Raw genomic sequence first — 24,577 nt, forward strand, 5'->3', positions numbered from 1 at the left:
TCTCATTTATATTTTCTAGGTGATAATTTTAAGAGAGTTAATTATTCATATTTATAATTTTACTTTGATTTATTTATATTTTCAAGAATAGTTTGAGAATAACTAAAAGGGCAAAAAATGAAAAACGATGTTCAATTATGTCCTAATTTTTTTTCTTAATAAATATGCATTGCATTAACAATTTACTTATTTTGAACGAGGAGAGGATTACTTTTTATCTAATATTTTATTTCTTAAGTGCGACAATAAAAAGAAAAGTCTTCCATAAAAATGATCTACTAAACTTATTCGTTACTCAACTATTATTTATTTTCAACGATAAACGATTAAAGATTCTAACAACAAATTCACTTATTATAATAGTCACACTAATTTTTTAAAATTTATTTTAGATCATAATTTTTTTTATTGATGCCTAATTTAATTAAATAGTGTCTCATGAATTGAGACGAGTGTAAAAGAAACTTTTAATAGCATAATATATAAAAATGCCTTTTAAGTTGATTTTAATTAATATTTATGTCTTTCAGTTTTGAATATGCATAAGTAGATATTTAAACTAAAGTTAAAATGGAATAAGTACACATGCATTCTACAGATATTATACCATGTAGGATACATATGTATATTTAATTTAATTTTATATAAATTTATGTGTCTATGCATACGCACTATAAATTAAAAAATATAAATATTAATTAAGATTAAATTAAAAAACATATTTATATATTATACGAAACTTTAACATGCTGCATATTTGGATCTATTTAATTTGTGAGAGTTGGAAGGGATGGGCAGCAGGGAGTTGAAGCATGGAAATCGAAAACATAAACATCTATAAGCTGTCCTCTTAAGAAAAAGAGCCATTTTCCATACCTTATCCAGCCTGTATAAAATATCTTCTATTTTTTTAAGATGGTCACCGAAACAAAAATAAATAAATAAAAAAAACCTGTAGCTCCTTTTTTTAAAAACAATTTAAAAAGAAATCCTCAAAAGTGACGATTAAGTAAATAACACGTCAGACCTAATCTAGAACCACACCCCCTCGACCCACCAAATTGTCCATAATTACCCAAAATTCATAGGGGTATTTTCGTCAATACATCACCCCTCTCAACCCACAAATTGCCTGATACGCGTATCCAATGAGGCCATTATTCGACAGCCATTACAGACCTCTCTCCTCCTTAAAACCTCCATTTCCCCTTCCCCTCTTTCTCATTTCTTCTTCCAAACCAAACCAAACCACAAAAAGCTCTCTCTTCCCCCCTTTCGCTCTACAAATTTCGTATTTTCTCTTTCTAGATTGAAGCAGGCAATCGAGTTGTTTCATAATTTTAAATTTGACACAAAAAAAATGGCTCAGAGAACGGAGAAAGAAGAGACGGAGTTCAAGGCCGTACCTGAAACTATAACGCTTTGTATCAACAATTGTGGAGTCACAGGAAATCCAGCCACAAACAATATGTGTCAAAAGTGCTTCAACGCCACCACCGCTGCTACCTCAACTTCATCCAGCTCGCCGACTGGGTCGGCGGTGACGATTCCTCACAAGTTCGCTGAAAAATTGGCCAGATCTGAAAAATCGGCTAGATTCAGCTCGTTGAGGTCGTCGCCGGACAGGATGAGTCAAGATCTGAAGAAAGTTGGAGATAGGATGATGGTAAAGGAGGATCAACTGAAGGAAAGCTTACCGCCGGCTAAGAGAGAGGTGAATCGTTGCTCCGGTTGTCGAAGGAAGGTAGGATTGACCGGATTCCGATGCCGGTGCGGCGAATTGTTCTGCGGTGAACATCGATACTCCGATCGTCATGATTGTAGCTACGATTACAAAACCGCCGGCCGAGAAGCGATCGCGAGGGAGAATCCGGTCGTGAAAGCAGCAAAAATCATTAAAGTTTGAAAGGAAAACACGAAAGACGCATCCTTTTACCTTTATAATCAAATTTCAAATGATGAAAAATTGAGAGATCGAATTCCGATCTCCATAACTGCTGCTGCTGCTGTTATTATGCTTTTCGTCGTCTCAGAGGAGGAGAGACGCACAACGAACGCAAAACAAAAAAAATTTAATCAAATCAAACTAGAGAGATTCGAAAATATATATTTTATATATATATATATATATTTATATAATTCGAAGTCATGAATTTGTTGTGTGAAAAATTCATCTTCTCCGAATTGTTATTTTGAAGAATTAAATCCTTTTAAATTTTTTTTCCAGTGTTCTACAGAAAGATTGTGGCTTTACAATTTCTTTGTTCTTCGTTTAGTCCTTGTTTGGTTATTGAGCAAAAAATGGAAATCCAGTGGAACTTTTGATCACCTTCAAAGAACATCAAAGTATCATTTTCTCTGTAAAGCAAACGCGGTTTACCCATCATTTCCATAACCGTGAGTGGCATATGGTCGTAAATTTATGGCAAGTGTTGGGGTAATGTATTATTTGACTTTCTTAAAGTAAAAGATAAACATAGAAAAGGTGGGGCCCACCAGGCGGCCAAGTGGTTGGTATCGTGATAAATTGGGAATGAATCGAGGAGACGTGAAAATGAGGTAACAGAGAAACTGGTTAGAGGAGAAAAAGTCCTTTCATCATCTTTAATATTTGTTGAATAGTATTTTGAGGATGTGCAAATTTTTTTAATTAAATTAATGGTCAAAAAATAAAAAATATAAATAAAATCATGAAGAAGCTATGAATTGTAGCATATGCTAGCCAACAAATATTAGTATGACTTCATATACTTTACTTATTCAATTGGGCAATTATGTTGAACTAGTGACATGTAAGTCGTGACATATATATTAAGGGTGATGTTCAATGATAAAGCACCTTCTTTTAATTTGATTTTAGGAAAAAGTTACTCCAAAATCAGTCATGACACATCATATTAATATCACATTATGCTGTACTCAACCTAATATTGTCTTGTAGAAACACTCAAAAGGAGACAAGAAAATGCATTTAAAAATAATGACAATTTGAGTCATTATAAATTGATATGATGTCATGTTATACTCAAAATCTTTTTTTTTTAATCACATTTAATTATATTTACGAATCATGATTTTCCTTGATATGAATAAGGTCTGCGTACACTTTACCCTGCTCAGACTCTACGTTGTGAAATTTCACTGAGTTGTTATTGTTGTACAAATCATGATTTCAAAACAACCTACATAAAAAAAATAAAATAATATATCGTAGTTTCAAGGACATTTTGTTATCATTTACTTATGCAATTTCAAGTTTGACCATAATTTTTAAATAGATTTTAATCAAAAAATATATTTTTTCTTGCCTATAAAATAAAAGAGGTTTATTTTTGTAAAATAATTACAGAACGGGGATAAATATTAATAATTGGTTGATGAAATAATCTGTTAAGGAATAACGCTAAAGTTACTCAACCTCATAAGTGAAATCGAAAAGAGAAGAATAAAATATAGCTGGAATTTTATTTGATAGGATATATTATACTTTTCAAAAATCAAAAATCCAAAAATATCAGCCAAATCGTAATGAACCGATTGATAAACACCTACATTGTCAAATTATATTATTATCGGTTCAAAAAGTTTTTAATCTTGTTGTGTAATAAAAAGTACCGACAATTGAAAGAATCCAATTTCACTTCACAATCAATTGTACTCATTTCATCATGATTTATTTAAATTTGACATATTTAAATTTTACTATTATAAAATGCAATTTGATATTCATAAATTCAGAACAGAACTATTGCACTGGACCGGACGATGACGTTTTGCCCAATTTTCTTCATTTTAGGGTGTGTTTGGTATTAATAATATATATATTTTTTTTTAAAAAAGTGATTTCCGTAGTTATTTTGTGATGTTTGATAAGTAAGCTAACATTATGGGATAGGGTGGCGGGAAGGCAACGTGCGGGTTTACGGGAATTCAACAATATTTATTATACTAAATATCTCAAAATATTTAAATATAAGTTTAGTTATTATTATATATTATTAATTTGAGAATGTCGTAAGAATCCGTAAACTTTAAATTCTAAGATTTACCTTTGATAGGGGTGGGAACGTTGAGGTATGAGGAGAAGACAAAGCTTAAAATGCTCTTTATGAAATCCGTTTTTTCTATTCCATTAGAAAAATTGTTTTTCTAAGATATTATTTTTTAAAGTATTATGACCAATCAAACATAAAAAAAATTAAAAAATATTGTCCTACATACCAAACACCTTCATTGTTCTCTATTCTATTTAACCCGTCAAAGCAAAAAATAAATAAATTCTTTTACCTCAAATACCTACCCTCATCAAATGTTTACACCAGTGGTGGAACCAGAATTTTTAATAAGGAGGTTCAAAATCTAAAAAAGTAGACACACGAACTAGCCGAAGGGGGTTCAACATCTATTTTTATACATAAAAAAATATTTTAACCATGTATAAATAGTATAATTTTTCGCCGAAGGGGGTTTGGATGAACCCCTGGATACCACATGGGTCCGCCACTGATTTACACCATATCTGTCAATTTATCATGTTGAATAATTTAATGAAATACGAATATATTACTATATAACTAACTAAAATTAAATAACAAAAAATTATATATATAAATATATATTACAGTATAACAACAACAACAACAACAATCCAGTGAAATCCCACAATGTGAGGTCTGGGAGGATAAAGTGTACGCAGACCTTACTTTAAATTAATAAATACATACTGTAATATATATAAATATATATTACAGTATGTATTTATTAATTTAAAGTAAACATTAATTTATCATCTTGAGTATGTATTTATTAATTTAAAGTAAACATTAATTTATCATCTGGTGCATATTGGATGTTTGCCAACTTAACACAAAAGACAGTGGATCGAATACTTTTGGCAGGAAAGAAATTCCAAAAATAAGAAACATGTTCTGGTATCTAACCTAATTATTTCTAATTTGGAATCAACAATATTTTTCTATTAATCTCTGTTTAAAATCATTGGTTGGAATTATTATATGATTAATTTAAGTGGCTAATAGTATAGTAATATATTTGGTGAATTTACAAATCATCGGTGGAATAAAGTAGTATTTAAAGTGTCAGGAACCATCTAATTATTTTTTAAAAAAACTAAGCTCATGCCCATAAAAGTAAAATAATTATAAATAAATATCCCTTTATAATCCATACCCCCAATACATAAGATTATAAATAAATATCCCTTTATAATTCATACCTCCAATACATAAGATTCACGAGCAAGATACCGTCGTAGTATCAATATGCTGACATTGTATCATTGAGGTTGCTTCAGTCATTAATGATATCACCACAGTATATCTATATATTGTCATGGTATTATTGATGTCTACTTCAATCCTTCAGCTATATCTTCATGAAAAACATCATATACTGACTTGATATCATTAAGTATCGTTTCATACAAATGTTGAATGATATATACTATGATGATATCATAAAGGTTTTTCTAAGTCATTCGATATTACATGAATGATACTACCACAATATATTCGTATATTATAATGATATTAAAAATTCTTAATGAGATATTTTTAAAATCCTCAATTATACCATAACAATATATTGATACCTTATCGGTATCATATAGGATTGAACTCTTTTTATAAGAAATAAAAATAAAACAATTAAGAAAAAATTATTAAAATCACAATCTTATTGATTAAACTAATTAGTAAATATATTTTTTGTGATACTATGTCGGCATGTTGATACAATATCGTTATCATATAGAATTGAGCTTAATTCTCTGTGATAATCCATTGGTATATGATACCCTATCGGTATCATGTAGGGGTACAAGGATGATTAGTCTGGCCGAAAGAGGTATATAAAGAAATTATTTAAGAAAGGGGTATGAAGTAGTAAATAACTTATTTAAAGGGTCCATTTTGCATAGTTTTACTTATTTCTTTTGCATTAATAATGTACCTCGCCCCGAGGTGGATGTAATTCAAAGGTAATGAGTTCATCTTAATCAATAATTTTGATGTGGAGTATATCTTTATATATAATTTTTTTTTTTGAAAATTGTAATATATAATAAGTATGAATTGATAACTTTATGAGTACAATAAATTTAAAACTTTAAGGTTGAACTGATAAAGCAAAAATTTTGAATTCGTCTTAATAACGATGTAACAAATTAAACATTAGAATCTAACGTGTAATTTTTTTTTTTTTTTTTTTGTGATTGGGTATCAAAACGTCGAAGATCCCACTTTGTGGAATTGTATTGTTATTGTTGTTGTTGGGTATCAAACGTTGATATTTTTTTAAGAGGTTATACACTTGGCCGCTTGATTAAATATATTTATATATGTTAGTCACTATATATTACATATACATACATTATATATTTATCGACTATTTTTTTGCATTTACGACTATTTAGGTTAATTTTTCATATTTTATTCTAGGCTAATGCCCTCACTTTTTATTTTTTTTAAATCATTTTGGATTCAAAATTCACAGAGCGCGATCAATTTAGATTCGTGTTGGGTAGATTCACTATATAAAGTGAAGAGTTTTAGGTTAAAATTTTATATTCTCAAAGCTCAATTCAAAATCTCTAATTAAGAATAGAAGAATCTCAACTATCCCGTCACATCCTCGATGGTAATGCCTTAACTACCCTACTAGGAATTCTAAGTTTCACTTACAAAACGGTTATATTATAATTTAAAGGAGTAAGGTTCGATTTCATAAATCCTTTTCCTTTCCTTTATCTTGATTTGGACTTGCATATTCCCCGAACAAAACCTTATGAAAGGTGTAGGACAAGGGAAAAGAGAAAGCAACGCCCATGCTAATATTTCTTAATTAAAGTTTTGAGGTGCGATTTTTTTCCCAATCCTACGTGAACACGATATGTTTCCATCAATCTATTTTTTCTCTTTTTGATTTTACTTGCAAGATTCTTCATTTAGTGCAAAATAGGATAAGATATTGCAAAAACGATTAGTGCTATGGGTATTCATATAATAATAAGATTAAAAAACTAAATTAGACACGTAAAATATCAGATGAAACCCACTAAGTAATATTGGTTCTTTATTATTGTCGTAAAGCAAAACAAAAATAAATAAATAAAGATATTTTGTTTCATTATTGGGGATGAAAATTATAAGTTTGTTGCGTGTCATAATTTGAGCGTGACATTGATAGGATTGAAAGTGATTTGTTATCTAAAATAGCCAATTCCATGAAACCAAGAAAGATTCTTTTTTGAGTAGACTCTTATTGGAAGTACTTAATTAATAGATAAATAAAAAAAGCTTCTTTTATTTTTGTGCAATAAAATAAAATGTTTGCTTACATTTTGCTCTCCCCAAATTTTACGTTGTGGAATTTTACTGAATTATTGTTATTGTTGTTGTTGTACGGATGCTAGTTTAAATATATAAAAATATTACACTAATTATATATGTTTATACTTAAATATATAAAATTTATATATCTGCTGATTATTTACAAATTAGATTACCTAAAAATATTGAATTGTAATTATCTCGTTAAATTTTTTTTGCTCCTTTAATAAAAAATATAGTTTCAAGTCCCACAAACACTTTTTAAGCATTCCAAAAAGTTGCAACTTTTTTGGTTAGTCCAATCATTTTGTCATGTCTTATTTCATGAAAAAAGATGCTCAATGTTCTAAATTAATGTCAATGACTTTTTAGATTGGCCAATGAAATGCAAAAAATGAGCTATACCTCACAAAGCTATATTTTAATTAAATTCTTACACCTATGTCTAAGTGATAAGGTGGAAAGACCATAATGATAGGTTTTAAGTTCTATTCCCACTATAAAGGGTTAAGTCTTTTAGCAATATGCTGGTTTATTTTTATTTTTTTTCTTATATTGTATATAGTATAAGATTTTCCAGTAAAATATGATTCTGATATTGATTCCCACCCACTCAATTTTTTCTTTTTAACTATTCATGTTTCACCTTTATACTTCTGTATAAACAACACAACATGCCTAGTGTAATCCTGAGATATTGAGAAAGGTAAAATGTACCACTCTATCTTAGTTGGATAGAGAGACTATTTCAATAGATCCACCACGAAAGGTAATCCTGATATTTTCGGTTCAAACAGTAAAAGGGAAAACATGAAAACCTTTTATTATAACATGAATATATCCAGTGAAATCTCACAAGTGGGGTCTGGAAGGGTAAGATGTACGCAGACCTTACCACTACCTCATGGAGATAGAGAGACTGTTTTCAAAAGACTCTCGGCTCAAAAGTCACAGTCCCAAGTACAAGAGAAAAACACTATATATATCATAATGGCACAAAAAATGAAAAGCAATGCAAATTTTACAGAACAAGAGCAATAATAAGAACAATAATAATAGCAAAGCAATGTGATAAATGTGATAATCAAAGGCAGTAACAACACAACTAAAAAAGCACGCCTAGACCTACAACCATCCTAAATCAGCACACGACCAGACACCAATCTATCCCTACCAGCCTTCTACCCTAATTTACGACATCTACTCCTTTCTATCTAAGGTCATGTCCTCGGTGATATGGAGTAACGACATATCGTCTAATCATCTCTCTCTAATACTTTTTCGGTCTACCCCTACCCCTCCGCATAATCCCTAAATCCAACCGCTCGCACCTCCTAACTGGGGCTTCGACACCCCTCCTCTGCACATGTCCAAACCATCTCAGTCTCACTTTTCTCATTTTGTATTCCACAAATTCCACTTCCACCTTCTCCTGAAAAGCCTTATTTCTGATCCATCACTCCTAGTGTGTCCACACATCCATCTCAGAGCATCCTCATCTCCGCCACATGCATCTTCTGAATATGAGAGTTCTTTACTGGATAAGACTCCACTCCATATAACAATGCTGGTCTAACCATCGTTCTGTAGAACTTACCTTTAAGTTTAGGTGGTACTTTCTTATCACACAAGACTCTAGAGGCAAGCCTCCATTTCATCCACGCTAGCCCAATGCGGTGTGTGACATCATCATCAATGTCCCTACTACTCTGATGATGGATCTAAGATATTTAAAGCTTTCTATCTTGGGGATAGGTTGAGTGGCAAACCTCACTTCTATCCCCTCTTCCTCCATCGCAATATTGAATTTGCACTTCAAGTATTCTATTTTGGTCCTGCTCAACCCGAACCTTTTGGACTCTAGCATTTATCTCCAAACCTCCAACCTATCATTAACTCTGTCTCAAGTCTCATCAATCAGAACTATGTGGTCCGCAAATAGCATACACCATGGAACCTCTTCCTGAATATATCGTGTTATCTCATTCATCACCAAGGCAAAAAGAAAAGGACTCAACACAGATCCCTGATGTAGTCCCATCTCAACAGGAAAATGCTCTGAGTCACCTCCTACTATCCTAACCCGAGTCTTGGCTCCAGCACACATGTCCTTTTATCGCCCTGATATATATCATCGGGACACCTTTAGCCTCCAGACACCTTTAGAGAACATCACTCAAAACTTTGTCATAAGCTTTTTCAAGGTCAATGAGCACCAGATGGAGATCCCTTTTTCTTTCTTTAAATTTCTCCACCAGTCTTCGTATAAGATGGATTGCTTTAGTAGTCGACCGCTCCGGCATGAATTCGAACTGATTCTCTGAGATTGACACTCCTCTCCATACCCTCATCTCCACCACTCTCCCAAATCTTCATAGTGTGCTTACCAAGTTGATACCCCTGTAATTATTACAATTTTGAATATCACCCTTGTTCTTGTACAATAGAACCATAGTACTCCACCCCTATTCATCGGGCATCTTAACATTCTTCAAAATAACATTAAACAACTTAGTCAACTACTCCAAACGTTCCTTGTCAGTTCTCTTCCAAAAGTCCACCGAAATCTCATTGGGTTTGTTCGCTCTCCCCTTCTCATTTTGGTAATAGCACATCTAACCTCCTCAACCCTAAAACACATGCAGTACCCAAAGTCTCAAAGACAATGAAAATACGCCAAATCACCCTGTACAATGTCTCTGTCTCTTTTTTCATTTAAGAGTATGTAGAAGTAAGCTTGCCACATTTGCTTGATAGAGGTCTCATCCACTAACACTTCACCTTCCTTGTCCTTGATGCACTTTACTAGATCCAGGTCGCGGGCTTTTCTCTCTCTCTCTCTTTGGAGAGCCTATACAATCTCTTATCCCCACCTTTTTTCCCTAACTCGACATATAAGTGTTTAAAAGCTGCCGTCTTAGCATCGGTGACCACCGACTTCACTTTCGTGTTCACCTTCTTATAGATATCTTTAAGCCTACTCTTTTCCTCCTTATCCAAGCACTCCAACCACTCCGTATAGGCAACCTTCTTGGCTTTCACTTTGCCTTGTACTTCTCTATTCCACCACCAATCTCCTTGACGACCACCAAAGATTCCTTTCGATACCCCTAGAACTTCGATAGCTGCTTTTCTAATGCAACCAGCTATCATGTCCCACATGTTGTTCACATTTCCGTTACTATTCTAGGCCCCTAAATCATTTAATTCTCCCCCATCTCCTGAGAAAGAGCGGGAGTTAGACCCTTCTACCTAATCCTCGATCGGTCATAAAGGATATTCTTTCTCCTATCCCTTTTAATCTCCAAGTCCATCAGCAAAAGCTTATGTTGGGTAGTGATATTTTTACTCGAGATAACCTTGCAATTCTTACAAAGACCTCTATCACCTTTCCGAAAGAGTAAGTAGTCAATCTGAGTCTTAGCTACCGAGCTACTAAAGTTGACCAATTGGTTATCCCTCTTAAGAAAATACGAGTTAGCAATAACCAACTCAAAAACTTTTGCAAACTTCAGGAGAGATGCCCCATCGCCATTTCGTTCCCCAAAACCAAAGCCTCTATGTACATAATCAAAACCATTAGAAGTTGTACCGATATGACCATTGAAATTTCCACCAATAAAATTTTTTTTGGTACTCGGTATACTGATCTTGGGCATATTTATGAGCCCATGTGTCATGTTTGGCCATTTTTAGTAGGCATTTTGAGAAGATGTTAGAGCTAAATTGTGTGTTTTGAATGAAATACCAATTAAGTATGCACTAAGGTATGTGTTCAAGTATATGCAGGAGTTTGGAGAAGCACAAGAAATGAAAGAGAACTTGTCACTATAGTAGCGTCCGGCGCCAGGAGCAAAACTTTAGAGACATATTCTGAACGCTATAGTAGCTGTAGCGATCCTCCTGGGAGGATGCTACTACAAAAACGTATATAACACTCGTGATATTAAAAAAAAAGCTAAAGGTGTAATTTTTTTTGTTAGTTTAAAATTCTTTGATCTAAATTAAATCAAATAAAAGTTCCAACTTAGGATAGGAAAACGTTTCAAAATAATTTAAGAAACTAACTTACGAGACATTCATGTATTATTCCTTATCACTATAATTCATGCTATAAACTATTACCAACTTATAAGTACTCAAGGTTAGCTAATTCATGATTCATCCAAATATTCCAACTCCAAAGGTAAATTTAGTACATCATAAGACTTGAAAATTTACATGCCCCAAAATAACCAAACAAGCAACCAAATTTAAGTTACAACCCATGGTGTCATGAATGGATCAACCCTCACAAATAAATACATAAATACATATACACAAGAACCCCATAGATCATATACATGTCCCAAAATACTACAAAATATAGATGCTTATATGCAAATGTGATCTTCCCTTAAGCTCCCAAAAACTTCATCTCCAATGGCCAACCTCAAGCAACTTCTCGGACATTTCCTACGATAGAAATAACTATCGCTAAGCATAAAGCTTAGTGGTGCAAAACTACAAGTTTGAAGCCTTTAGGTTCTCCATCTTATTTTTTCAAGTCATGAACAACACAAATGTACACATAATAATTAAATCAAGCCAACAATTATATCACGAGTATCAAATTTTATATGTAAACGTTTAAGTGTCAATAACTCATTAAAGCACATTTACAAGATTTAACACCAAGTTTTGCCCAATATGTAAGTCACGCCGTCACACCAAACATGATCAAATATCAAGAAGGAATGGAGCCCTATATCAAGAAGGGTAAAACTCAATAATCAAGAGAACCACGAACCATATTAAAAATGGCTTCCTAATTCGTACTTAAAATGGACAACTTCTATACTTAAGACGAACTAAAAATCCATAATCAAGATGGAAAAGGGTCCGAAACAAGAGGCATGCCAATAGTGACAAAGTCACAGCCACAAGAAGAACAAAGTCCAAGAGAATGTCAAGTGATCGAGCAATTCGTACAAATGGGCGAGTTAAGCAAGTGTCTTGCAAATTTCCAAAGATACCACTATGACAAGACAAATTTCAAGAAAATAACAAACACACCAAGATAGGCTTTCAATATATTAGCAGGTAACAAGAGTTTATACACAAACCTCAGCCTTTTAGCATACAACAATCCAATACGACTTCAGAAGTTCAAAGCGTAGACCAATCCATGTCTTAAGTTCTTCAATTTGTACACGATATAAACAACCTTGAAAATACCATTAAATGCTCTCTTTAATTTTTAGAATCTCCATAATATTGAAATAAAACAAGATTTATCATTAAAAATAAGGCTAGAATATTTTCACCAGAATTATGTTACCAAAACAGTAAATTTGAAAAGTCAAGTACCTCAAGTTGTACCTAAATTTTAAAACTAAAAATAATAAAACTGATCTTTATGCCCTTCACGAAACTTTTAGATATATGTCATAAGTTTGCAACCCAAAATAAATCAATGCAAAAAATATTTTGTACAAAAAGATATCATCAAAACACTAAAAGTAACACATGGCGGACTTTAAAAATCAAGAATCTGGACAGACACACTTGTCCAGTTGTATCTAAGTTTGGGAACTGAAAACAGAAAAACTAGACTTATGCCCTTCAAAAAAACTTTTAGATATATGTCTTAAGTTTCTGATCCAACATAAATCAATGCAAAACTCATTTTGAACAAAAAGATATCATCAAAATACTAACAACAGTACAAGTAGAGTTTGCATAAACAGAATTCTGGGCAGCACCTGCCCTGTACTTCCTCGCCCAGTTTCAAGTAAATAGAAGAAAAAATAAGTTTTGGGTCTGATCGAAAGTTGTAGGAAGATGAAATATCTTTCTAGAACATCTTGAATCACTTAAAACAAATCTTTATACAAAGGATTATGCTAAAAACACTAACATTAGTCAAATTTAAAAATGGGTTTGTAGCTTACCTCAATCATGTAGAGTTGTTTGGTGTCTATATTTCTTGAAGAAAATGAAGTTGGAGGGGGTGGTGGAGAGGATAAGAACCAAGGGGTGGAGAGGATAAAGATAAGACTAGACAAATAAAATAAAATGCTAATATAACCAAAAGCTGCCCACTTTTGAAAATATCTATTCTATTTAAATATATTTAATAAGATAATCATAGTAGGAGTATTTTATATAACTACACCATAACATTTCAAATAAGTTTCAAGGTCGTCAAGTTCACATTCAGGATGTGCAAAATAAAATATTCCCTTTCTATCAAGATTCGATAAATAAAAAATTCAAGTATTTGCTAAAAAAACTTTTGGGGTGTTAAAACTCTCGCCCCCTTAAGAAATTTCATCCCAAAATTTACCTTATGCTAGTGTCGAAACAAATGGGGATATTGAGCAAGAAGAACACAAGCATCTTAGGTTCCTTTTCTTCTTCTTCTTCGTCTTCTTCTTCTTCTTCTTTTCGTGTACCCATTAATTTGTATGAAATTAAGTATTTATTTTATCATTTGAAACTGAGTAGCTAAGCACCCAAATTCTGGGGCTATAGCTATGAAGTCATGGTTTAATATTATTTGAGCTTGGTTGATGATAGGTTATTGATTTTAATTACTCTTGCATTTTTGGGGTTATGATTTTAATTCTTGGCTAGGATTAGAATATATGTGTTGTCTACTTTAAATTCGGAAGAGGACAAATAGATAGATCAAATAATGAAAGAAATGTGTTTATACTAGAATAACCTAGTATGATTCGTATATAGGATGCTCGTAACACATACCTATATACCACGTTTGATCATGATAAAGAATGATAGTTTAAATGTGTCTTTATTATTTTATGTTTATCCCCGCTCAAATATGTAGTTAGGTTGGCGATAAAGATAGGCAATTATAAGTCAAGAGACTATGATTGGATTAATAACCCTTTTTGATCAGTAGTTAAATAACTCATTGGAGATTGAGATCTAAGAGTAGTAAGCTTGACTTCATGTATGCTATATCCCTAGAATTTTTCGTAATATTATTAATATACGTAACTACTACATTGCTTTTATTTGTAGAAAATTTTCTTACATCCAAAATTATTAACAAATTATCTCAAATCCATCACACGATCGCAATTAGTGTAGTTCATTGAAAAGAACTAAATAGCCTCATTAAGGTCCCTATGGGTTTGACATCTGGCTCGAAAGAGCCGCTTTACTACTTGAGAGACTACGTACACTTGTGTGTGCAATTTTAACCACAATAAGTTTTTAGCGCCGTTGCCGAGGACCTTAAAATTAGGCAATTTGTCTTTTCTAAGTTCTATATTGATTATGCTAGTGTTAACAACTTGGTCTTAGCTGTAAATTTTTATAGGTAACTAAGACATTACACTAGACAGGGACAAGGAGCTTGTAGATCCATTATCCGAGCCTAAACAATTCTTCTAGTTAAAAAAGTGAACAACGGCTTTGCAATACTCAATACAAAAACTCAATTGGAGGATAATCACGACTTGGAAGGAGAGGTCTTGCCAAAGGAGGTCCCTGAGGAGATGGCAACTAGGACAGTACGTGATGTGGCAGTCCCACTCACAGTGAATGTCACCTCCAGCATTTAGAAACCGCCAGCTGGAGGAAGATTTGAACTGAAACAGAACATAGTGCAGCCGTTGCACTCTAATGGGCAATTTACAAGTTTGCCTTATGGAGATACCCAAGTCCACATCCAGAACTTCTTAGAGATTAACGACACTTATATGTCTAATGGGGTATCTCCTGACTATGTGAGGTTAACATTGTTTTCCTTTTCTTTGTTTGGAGAAGCTAAGAGGTGGTTAAAGTCAGAACCACCAAATTCAATCACTTCATGGAATAATTTGGCTCGCAAGTTTCTTATCAGAGACTTACCTTCAGGGAAGACAACTAAGTTGAGGGCTGAAATTTTAAGCTTTAAATAAAAATCTGGAGAAAATTTATACCAATCTTGGGACATGTTTAAATCCTTAGTCATTAGTTTTCCTCACCATCATCAAGTTAATAAGATGTTGATCCATACCTTCATAGAATGGTTGGAATCCAACACCAAAATTCTTTTTGATTCTGCTGCAGGTGGACAGGCGGAGGAGAAAACCTATGATGAGCTATTTATATTGCTGAATCACATATCTCAAGGGAATCCTGAATGGACTGGAGGGAACTCCAGATCGGTGGTGCAGAAGCAATCAGGAATGTTGGAAGTTGATGTTATGATCACTTTGATGGCACAGACTACATCAATGCAAAATATGATGTCCACCAACTTTAATAATTTGGCATTGGGCCAGCAACAAGCTTCAATAAATATGGTTCAGCCACAACCACTATGGTGTGATGTTTGTAGAAGTAGTGAACATGCAGCAAAATATTGTTGAGCTAATCCTGAGTTGGTAAATTTTGTGGGTAATGCACCTAGGGGTGGTGGTAACCAGAACTATGGAAACACTTACAACCCAAATTGAAGAAACCATCCGAACTTCTCATGGGGTAAAAATCAGAAAAACCAACATCAAGGGCAGACCCAATTCAGACCACAAGGAGGTGGGCAATAGTACAACAATCAAGGTCAAGGGTACAATAATCAAAGCTCAAGAAAATCAGGAAGCATGAGTGTAGAGGTCATGTTGAAACAGATCATGATGGACCAAGCTAAGTTAGCTGCAGATGTTCTTCAGAATCAGTTAGCTACTCAAAATTTAGAAAAACAACTTGGGAAATTGATAAGTGCACAATTTTTTTGCCAACAAGGGGGTTTACCAGGTAACACTGACCCAAATCCCAAATAGGTGAATGTCGTGAGTACTCGCAGTGGTCTCTCCCTAGCTAAATTGGCGCCTAAAATTAAGCCGACGGAGGTTAAAGGTAAAGAGCGAGTTATGGAAGAAGGTGAATCCAGCAGACCAAAGGCAGTCGAAGAAACAAAAATAAGACCTCCTCCTCCATTCCCATAAAAGTTTAAGAAGAAGAAAAAAGAGGAGTGCTTTGCAAAGTTTATAGACTTGCTAAAATAGGTACAAATTAATTTACATTTGATTGATGTTTTGCAGGGAATACCTAAGTACGCCAAGTATGTCAAGGACATTGTGGCTAACAAGAGCAAGTGGGCTGAGTATGAAAAGTGGCACTTACTGAGGAGTGCAGTTCCAAAAGCTTGAATAAAGTTAAGCTTCTAACTAAACAGAAAGATCCGAGAAGTTTCATGGTGCAAGTTACTATTGGGAAGTGTGTGAATACGAGAGGACTATGTGACTTGGATGTGAGTATAAACTTGATGCCAATCTCTATGTTAAAGAAATTAGGCTTAGGAAATCCTAAGCCTACCACCATTTTTTTACAACTGGCAGATCGCTCTATAGCTAAACCAGACGAAGTCATTAAGGATGTCTTAGTCTAGATGGGATCTCTTATTTTCCCTATGGACTTTATCATCCTAGATTTGAGCCAGACCCGAAGGTTCCCTTCATTTTGGGACTCCTATTCTTGGCAACAAGAGGGGCTTTGATAGATGTAGCGACTGGATGACTCACAATAAGAGCTCATGATAAGGTGGAAGTATTTGATGTGTACAACGTATTGAAATTGCCTGCCATATATGAAGAGTTATCTGCGATAATAGTAATTAATAAAGTAGTGGCAGAGAAATGTGTGGAATTAAGGGATCCACTAGAAAAAGTATTAGTGGTTCAAGACATAGAAAATGATGTAACAACACAAGAAATTATTGGTGTGTTACATGCTCTCTATGTGAGCATATGGAAAAACAGGTAGAACCATTGAACAGAGTGTTGGGTCCTTCACCCAAACCCTCGACTAAGGAAGCTCCTAAATTAAAGTTAAAACCATTGTCATCCCATCTCAGGTACACATTTCTCGATCCCAATGACATGTTACTGGTAATCCTCTCGTCCTCTTTGTTTGAAATGCAGGTTTGAGCAGCTCTGGAGGTGCTTAGACGAAGAAATAAAGCCATGGGCAAGTAAATGGCTAATCTATATTGGATTAGCCCAGCCTTGTGCATGCATAGGATCTTCATGGAGGAAGGGCATAAACCAGTCGCACAACCTCAGCGTAGATTAAATCCAGTTATGAAGGATATGGTGAGGAAAGAGGTTATTAAGTGTCTAGATGCAGGTATTATATATCCCATCTCAAAAAGCAAATAGGTAAGTCTAGTGCAGTGTGTGCCAAAAAAATAAGGAATGACTGCGATCACAAACAAAAAGAATGAGTTAATCCCTACTAAAACAGTCATTGGATGAAGAATTTGCATGGATTATCGCAAGTTGAATAAAGCTACAAGAAAAGATCATTATCCAGTTCCTTTTATTAATCAAATGCTAGATAGGTTGCCGGGGCAGAAGTACTACTGTTTCTTGGATGGATATTCAGGATATAATCACGTCTTAATTGCACCTTAAGATCAAGAAAAGACTACGTTCACTTGTCCCTATGGAACATATGCCTTTAAGCGTATGCCATTTGGGCTGTGCAATGCTCCAACAAATTTTCAAAGGTTTATGATAGCAATCTTTCATGACATGGTCGAAGATTCTGTGGAAATTTTTATGGATGACTTCTCAGTCTTTGTGAAATTATTTGATTTGTGTTTGCAGAACTTAGACAATGTGTTAGCAAGGTGCGAAAAGACAAATCTTGTCCTGAACTGGGAAAAATGTCATTTTCTAATAGCGGAGGGGATTGTCTTGGGTCACAAAGTGTCAAAACAAGGGCTGGTAGTAGACAAAGCCAAGATAGAAATGATAGAGAAGTTACAACCCCCAATTTCCGTAAAAGGAGTGCGTAGTTTCTTAGGGCATACAGGGTTCTATAGAAGGTTCATCAAGAACTTTGCAAAAATAGCCAGGCCCATGTGTAGTTTTTTAGAAAAAGAAATAAAGTTCGCATTCGATGATAAGTGTATGCAAGCCTTTGAGCTGTTGAAGAAGAAGCTCACGGAAGCTCCAATTTTAATTGCTCTCAATTTGGAGCTACTTTTTGAGCTTATATGTGATGCCAGTAATGTAGCAGTAGGGGAAGTCTTGGGGCAGCAAAAAGAGAAGATCTTTTACTCTATTTATTATGTGAGCAAGACCCTTGATTCAGCTCAGGTCAACTACACTATCACAGAAAAGGAGATGTTGGCACTGGTTTATGCATTCGACAAGTTTAGATCATATTTGGTAGGTACTAAAGTAATTGTTTACACTGATCATGCAACTCTTAGCTACCTCTTCAACAAGAAAGATGCAAAGCCAAGGCTCATATAATGGATCCTGTTACTACAAGAGTTTGATATCGAGGTCAAGGATTGTAAGGATTGTGAAAATCAAGTTGTCGATCACCTTTATAGGTTAGAAAGTTTGACATATGTTGGGGAACAGATGTGGATAAAAGAAGAATTACCTGATGAGCAATTGTTAGCTCTTGACTTGACTGAATTATCATCACAAAAGAAGAAAAAGTTTATGTATGAGGCTCAATTCTACATATGGGTCGAGCCTTACTTATGCAAGCAGGGAATAGACCAAATGGTAAGAAGGTGTGTACCAGAAATCTAGGTGCGACAAATGTTAGATAGTTGTCACTCATCGCCATATGGTGGTCATCATGGAGGAGAGCATACTGTGCATAAGGTACTCCAATCTTGTTTGTTTTGGCCTACATTGTTTAAAGATGCTGCAGATATGTAAAGAACTGTGATCAATGCCAACAAACGAGCACCATCTCAAGAAGACACGAAATGCCATTGAGATACATCCCGGAAGTCAAAATTTTCGATGTATGGGGCATGGACTTCATAGGTCCATTTTCATCATCTTCTGGAAACTAGTATCTCTTAGTGGCAGTAGATTACGTGTCCAAGTGGGTTGAGGCTGTAGATATTCCTACTAATAACTCAAAAATGGTGACCAAGTTTCTAAAGAAGCACATCTTCACAAGATTTGGCACTCCTAGAGCAATTATCAGCGATGGAGGATCACACTTCATAAATCAAACAGTGAAGAATCTCTTGGCTAAGTATGGGGTGAGGCATAAAGTGGCTACAATATATCATCCGCAAACCAGTGGGCAAGTCGAGTATCCAATAGAGAGGTGAAGCAGATCTTAAAAAAACTGTGAATGCATAAAAGAAAGATTGGTCAGAGAAGTCAGATGAAGAACTTTGGGCATACCGAATGGTATACAAAACACCCATTAAGACCTCTCCATATATGATGGTATTTGGTAAAGCATGTCACTTACCAGTTGAGTTAGAGCACCGAGCCTATTGGGCAACCAAGAAGCTAAATCTTGACCCAGAGTTAGTAGGGAGAAAGAGATTGGACCAATTGCATGAGTTGGAGGAGTTTAGGCTTTATGCCTATGAAAATGCCAAGCTTTACAAGGAGAAAACAAAGCGATGGCATGATAAGCACATCATCGCTCGCACTTTAGAACTAGGACAAAAGGTACTTCTTTTTAACTCTAGACTCAAACTTTTTTTTAGAGAAGTTAAGATCCAAGTAGAGTGGCCCTCTTGAAGAGGTATGTATGACAACTTACGGAGCTGTAGAACTATGGAATGCATCAAAAACGTCCATATTTCTAGTTAATGAGCAAAGAGTCAAGCACTAGTTTGGTAATGATGTGAAATGTGAAGAGAAAGCTGTAGAGCTTAAGGACGAATGATGGAGGCGTTGAGTCGTGCCACGATGGTAAATAAGGCATTACAAGGGAGGCAACCCGTGATTTGTATTTTAACATAAGATTTAAAGTTTGTAATTTTTCTTTTAAAATAGATTTTGATCTTGTGAGTATATTTTGTTAGACATAGGTAAAGCGTCATGCCACAACCAAAAAAAGGCGCTAAGTGGGAGGCAACCCACTGAGTTGTTTATATAACAGTGTGAATTTAATGCACAGAATGACAGGAGGCAAAGCAGAGCAAGCAAAAATGACGTGAAACGCGAAGAATGAAAAATTTGAAGAAAATCTCTGCAGGGGCTATAGTGGCGCCCAGCGCCAAAGGGTAAACAACTAAGGCTTAATCCAGGCGCTATAGTGGAGCCCAGACCCACTATAGCGCCATGAAGAAATGCAATATTTCTAGTAAAGCGCTATACTGGCGCCCCGCGCCCCTGAAGACCCGGTAGAGGGTTCGGGCTAGAAATCATAAATTAAAGTTAAAAAAACCCCAAACCCTCCAACTACCCCATTATCTCAACCTCAACTCTACCACTACCCGACCCCTAATCTACCATAACCTTTCCCCTTCAACTTCCCACTCTAATTTCCACTAGAAAAAACCTTCCCCAATACCTACCTTATCCCACACAACTTTTCAAACTCCAAAGCACCACTTAATCTTCCTTCTCTAGTTATTCACCATTTTCAAACCACCACTATTGTAAGAATCCAATTTTCTTTCTTCAAACCCTTCTTTTTTCTCTCTAATGGCACCAAAAGAAAAGTAAGTAGATGGATCGGTGGGTAGCAAAAGGTCCCAAAAAAATGGAGCTTCTACATAGATGGAACAAGAAAGTTCAAGACTACCACCGCATCGGTTCGGCAGAAAGGCGGTAACATAATATGGGTTAGACTGGTTTGAGTCCCAAAAGGAAGATAAGTAGATGGAAAATGAGTATGTCAATAAGGGTAGGCTGCAGGCGAAATTCCCCTGAATTCATGAGATGGTATACAATCTGGGTCTTCAGTTCATCTTTGAAGACCAAGATGACTGCAATCTAACTCTTGTTCGTGAATTTTATGCTAATTGGAACACTAACCAGTCTAGTAGCAATAAAGTGGAGGTTAGAGTAAGACTATACGTTTGACCACTAAAGCGTTGAATGAATTTTTGGGGACACCCCATTGTGATTATTCTAAATACTTGGACATGAAAGAACAACCACCTTATAGAGATATTTGTCATACATTATGCGGTGTTAATTCTGTTGCACGATAGGATATGGCAAAGGATACCGCAAGGCACACTACACTTCAATATGCATATTTTAATAGCGAGGCTAAGGTGTGGTTGAAAATTGTTTGTAATGTATTGTTGCCGAGTAAGCATGTGCCTGATGTAACTCAGGACAGGGTTGTCTTAGTTTATCGCTTGATAAGAGGTTTGCAGGTAAATGCTGGATCTATGATACTTCGCAATTTGATGAAATTTAGAAATAATAAGAGGTGGCGTTTCTGTTATGGTAGTATGATAACCTGATTTTTGTGAGTTGAAGGAGTTAAAGAAGAAATTCGTGATCTAAGTGCACCGAGGGTGCCACATTTGGTTTGTAATATGGTTGATGTGACTAAAACAAGGAGTCATGATATAGCCCAAGGATAGACATTATCTGACGTAGACCGACAAGCTCGCGACAAAAGTTGGATGGGTCGCATGTTTGGCATGGTAGAGTTGCAGCTGCGAATTGGTGGTCGTCCGATAACGGATGACAAGATGGCTGAATTAGCAGATCGCTATCCTATTACAGATAGTTCTATGCACATGTGTCGGGTGGGGCAAAATTTTCAGGAGCCTTTGGATGATGATGAACCCACGATAGAGAAAATGGGAGATGATGAGGAAGATGAAGAACCAGATGATATCGCTACCACTGCTCTTATGGTGGTAGATGACACTGCCTCCATTATTGGCGGAGAGGACGACTGAGTGATTCAGGGAGTTCCTTCTTTTATTCTTAGACTGTGCATTAAAATAGTGCACTAGGGATAGTGCTTTGTTTAAGTATGGGGTGGGAGTTGGAATTCTCATTGTATTTTTATATAGATTCTATTTAGTGCATTTTTATTTTGGGTTTTTTGATAGTTGTTTTCAATTATTTAGCCAAGGATAGTCCCTTTTGAACCGTACAAAATTTTTTTGTCTTAGGTCTAAGTTTGTGTCTATTTGTATATAAAATATCTGACTAGGCTGTGCACGTAAATGAAAGCATGGTATGAAATGAAATGACTAGTTTAAGACACCTAAGCTCTTGTATTCGACTCAAGTGATACATGTTTAATATTGAATTCATATGATTGTGTAGTTGGTAATTAGTAGTTATCATTCTTCAGTTGTACATATGCCATGTGTGTGTGCAAATTTGATGTATTTTGTGCGTACATATTGATAGCTAGAACTTGCTCAGTGTGTATGCGAAATGAAATGAAGATTGCAGAGTTTAGGAAATGAAATAGGCATTTCTTTGATAGCCTTGTTTGTGTTTCCCCTTGTTTAGTGCCTAACTCGAATGCTTAATCCCTAGTTAGCCCTGTTGAGCCTTTAAATTTTCTTTGGCGGCCTCATTATGCAGCTTACCCCCATATTATCTAGAGCCATTAATTTAACCCAAAATTCTAAGCGCTTTGAAAAGAGATAAATATGGAACAAAAGGATAAGAGAATATGAAACAAGGAGGGGTGAGCTTAAATAGGTGTTTGAAGTTGAGCAAATGAGAAGTGTAATATATTGAAGCGCTTGGAAAAGTTACCAAATAATAGTTCCTATGCGCCCCTCAGCCTACATTACAACCTTTGAAGACCTAGTGATTCCAAACTATTACATTTTTGTATTAGTAGAGCAAAACACTAAGGGCAAGCCTATGACAATTCTTGTGTGACACATGAAATCGTTTGAGAGAGTGAGTGACTTTGTTGCTATATACCCACTAAGGTAAAAAAAAAAGTTAATTGAGTGCTTGTGGGTGATTCAGTTGCAGCGAGAGGCACATGTTCAATTGTAAGGATTTGATAATTTATATGATGTCCAACTGAATGATATATATGAGTTTGCTATGTTATAGAGTCAATCCTTGAGGCTAAGGGGTGTTAAACTAGTCATGAGGATGTGAATATGCTTAGTTAGGTGCTCATTGTGTATTCGAGACGGAATATCTTATGATCATGTTGGGTACATTCATGAGTCCATGTGCCATGTTTGGCCATTTTTGATAGGCATTTTGAGAAAATGTTGAAGCTAAATTGTGTGTTTTGAATGAAATACCAATCAAGTGTGCACTAAGGTATGTGTTTAAATATACGCAAGAGTTTGGAGAAGCACAAGAAATGAAAGAGAACTTGGCGCTATAGTGGGGCCCGGCGCCAGGAGCAAAACTTCACAGACACATTCTGGGCGCTATAGTGGCGCCCAGCGCCACTGCAGCTCCAAGAACTTGGCGCTCTACAGGCGCTATAGTGGCACCCGGCGCCAAGAGAAAAACTATCTCATGCGCTATAGTGGCTCCCAGTGCCACTGCAGCGCCAAGAACTTTTTATTTGTTTATTATTTTGAGTCCGATAATAATTGAAGGAGGGCATTTAAATAGTTTTTGAGGGTTGTGAGAAAGCAGCAACCGCATTTTGGAGAGAAAGAAGAAAGAGCAAGAAGAACACAAGCATCTTAGGTTACTTTTCTCTTCTTCTTTTCTTGTACCCATTAATTTGTATGAAATTAAGTATTTGTTTTATCATTTGAAAATGAGTAGCTAAGCACCCAAATTATGGGGCTATAGCTACGAAGTCATGGTTTAATATTATTTGAGCTTGGTTGATAATATGTTATTGATTTTAATTACTCTTGCAGGGTTATGATTTTAATGTTTGGCCAGCATTAGAATATATGTGTTGTCTACCTTGAATTCGGAAGAGGACAAGTAGATAGATCAAAGAATGGAAGGAATGTGTTTATACTAGAATAACCTAGTGTAATTCATATATAAAATGCTCGTAACACATACCTATATACCACATTTGGTCTTGATAAAGGATGATAGTTTAAATGCGTCTTTATTGTTTCATATCTATCCCCGCTCAAAGATGTAGTTAGGTTGACGATAAAAATAGACAATTATAGGTCGGGAAACCATGATTGGATTAATAATCCTTTTTGATCAGTAATTAAATAACCCATTGGAGACTGAGATCGAAGAGTAGTAAGCTTGACTTCATGTATGCTATAGCCCTAGAATTTCTCGTAATCTGATTAATATACGTAACTACTGCATTGCTTTTATTTGTAGAAAATTTTCTTACATTCAAAATTATTAACAAATTATCTCAAATCCATCACACGATCGCAATTAGTGTAGTTCGTTGAAAAGAACTAATTAGTCTCATTAAGGTCTCTGTGGGTTTGACATCTAGCTCGAAAGAGCCGCTTTACTACTTGAGAGACTACGTACACTTGCGTGTGCAATTGTAACCACAACATATACCTCTCACTACCTCATCTAAATCCTCCCAAAAAAGCCTTTTGA

At 35.0% G+C, this 24,577-nt stretch overlaps 1 protein-coding gene across 1 annotated transcript; it reads left to right on the forward strand.

The window, feature by feature from the left end:
• Positions 1-1,092: 1,092 nt before the first annotated feature.
• Positions 1,093-2,339, forward strand: LOC129886936 (zinc finger A20 and AN1 domain-containing stress-associated protein 5). The gene has a single exon (XM_055961841.1). The coding sequence runs from the start codon at positions 1,361-1,363 to the stop codon at positions 1,904-1,906; it is 546 nt and encodes a 181-aa protein (XP_055817816.1). The 5' UTR covers positions 1,093-1,360; the 3' UTR covers positions 1,907-2,339.
• Positions 2,340-24,577: the final 22,238 nt, after the last annotated feature.

Source organism: Solanum dulcamara, chromosome 4, assembly GCF_947179165.1.
Source record: "Solanum dulcamara chromosome 4, daSolDulc1.2, whole genome shotgun sequence".
NCBI classification, from domain to species: domain Eukaryota; kingdom Viridiplantae; phylum Streptophyta; class Magnoliopsida; order Solanales; family Solanaceae; genus Solanum; species Solanum dulcamara.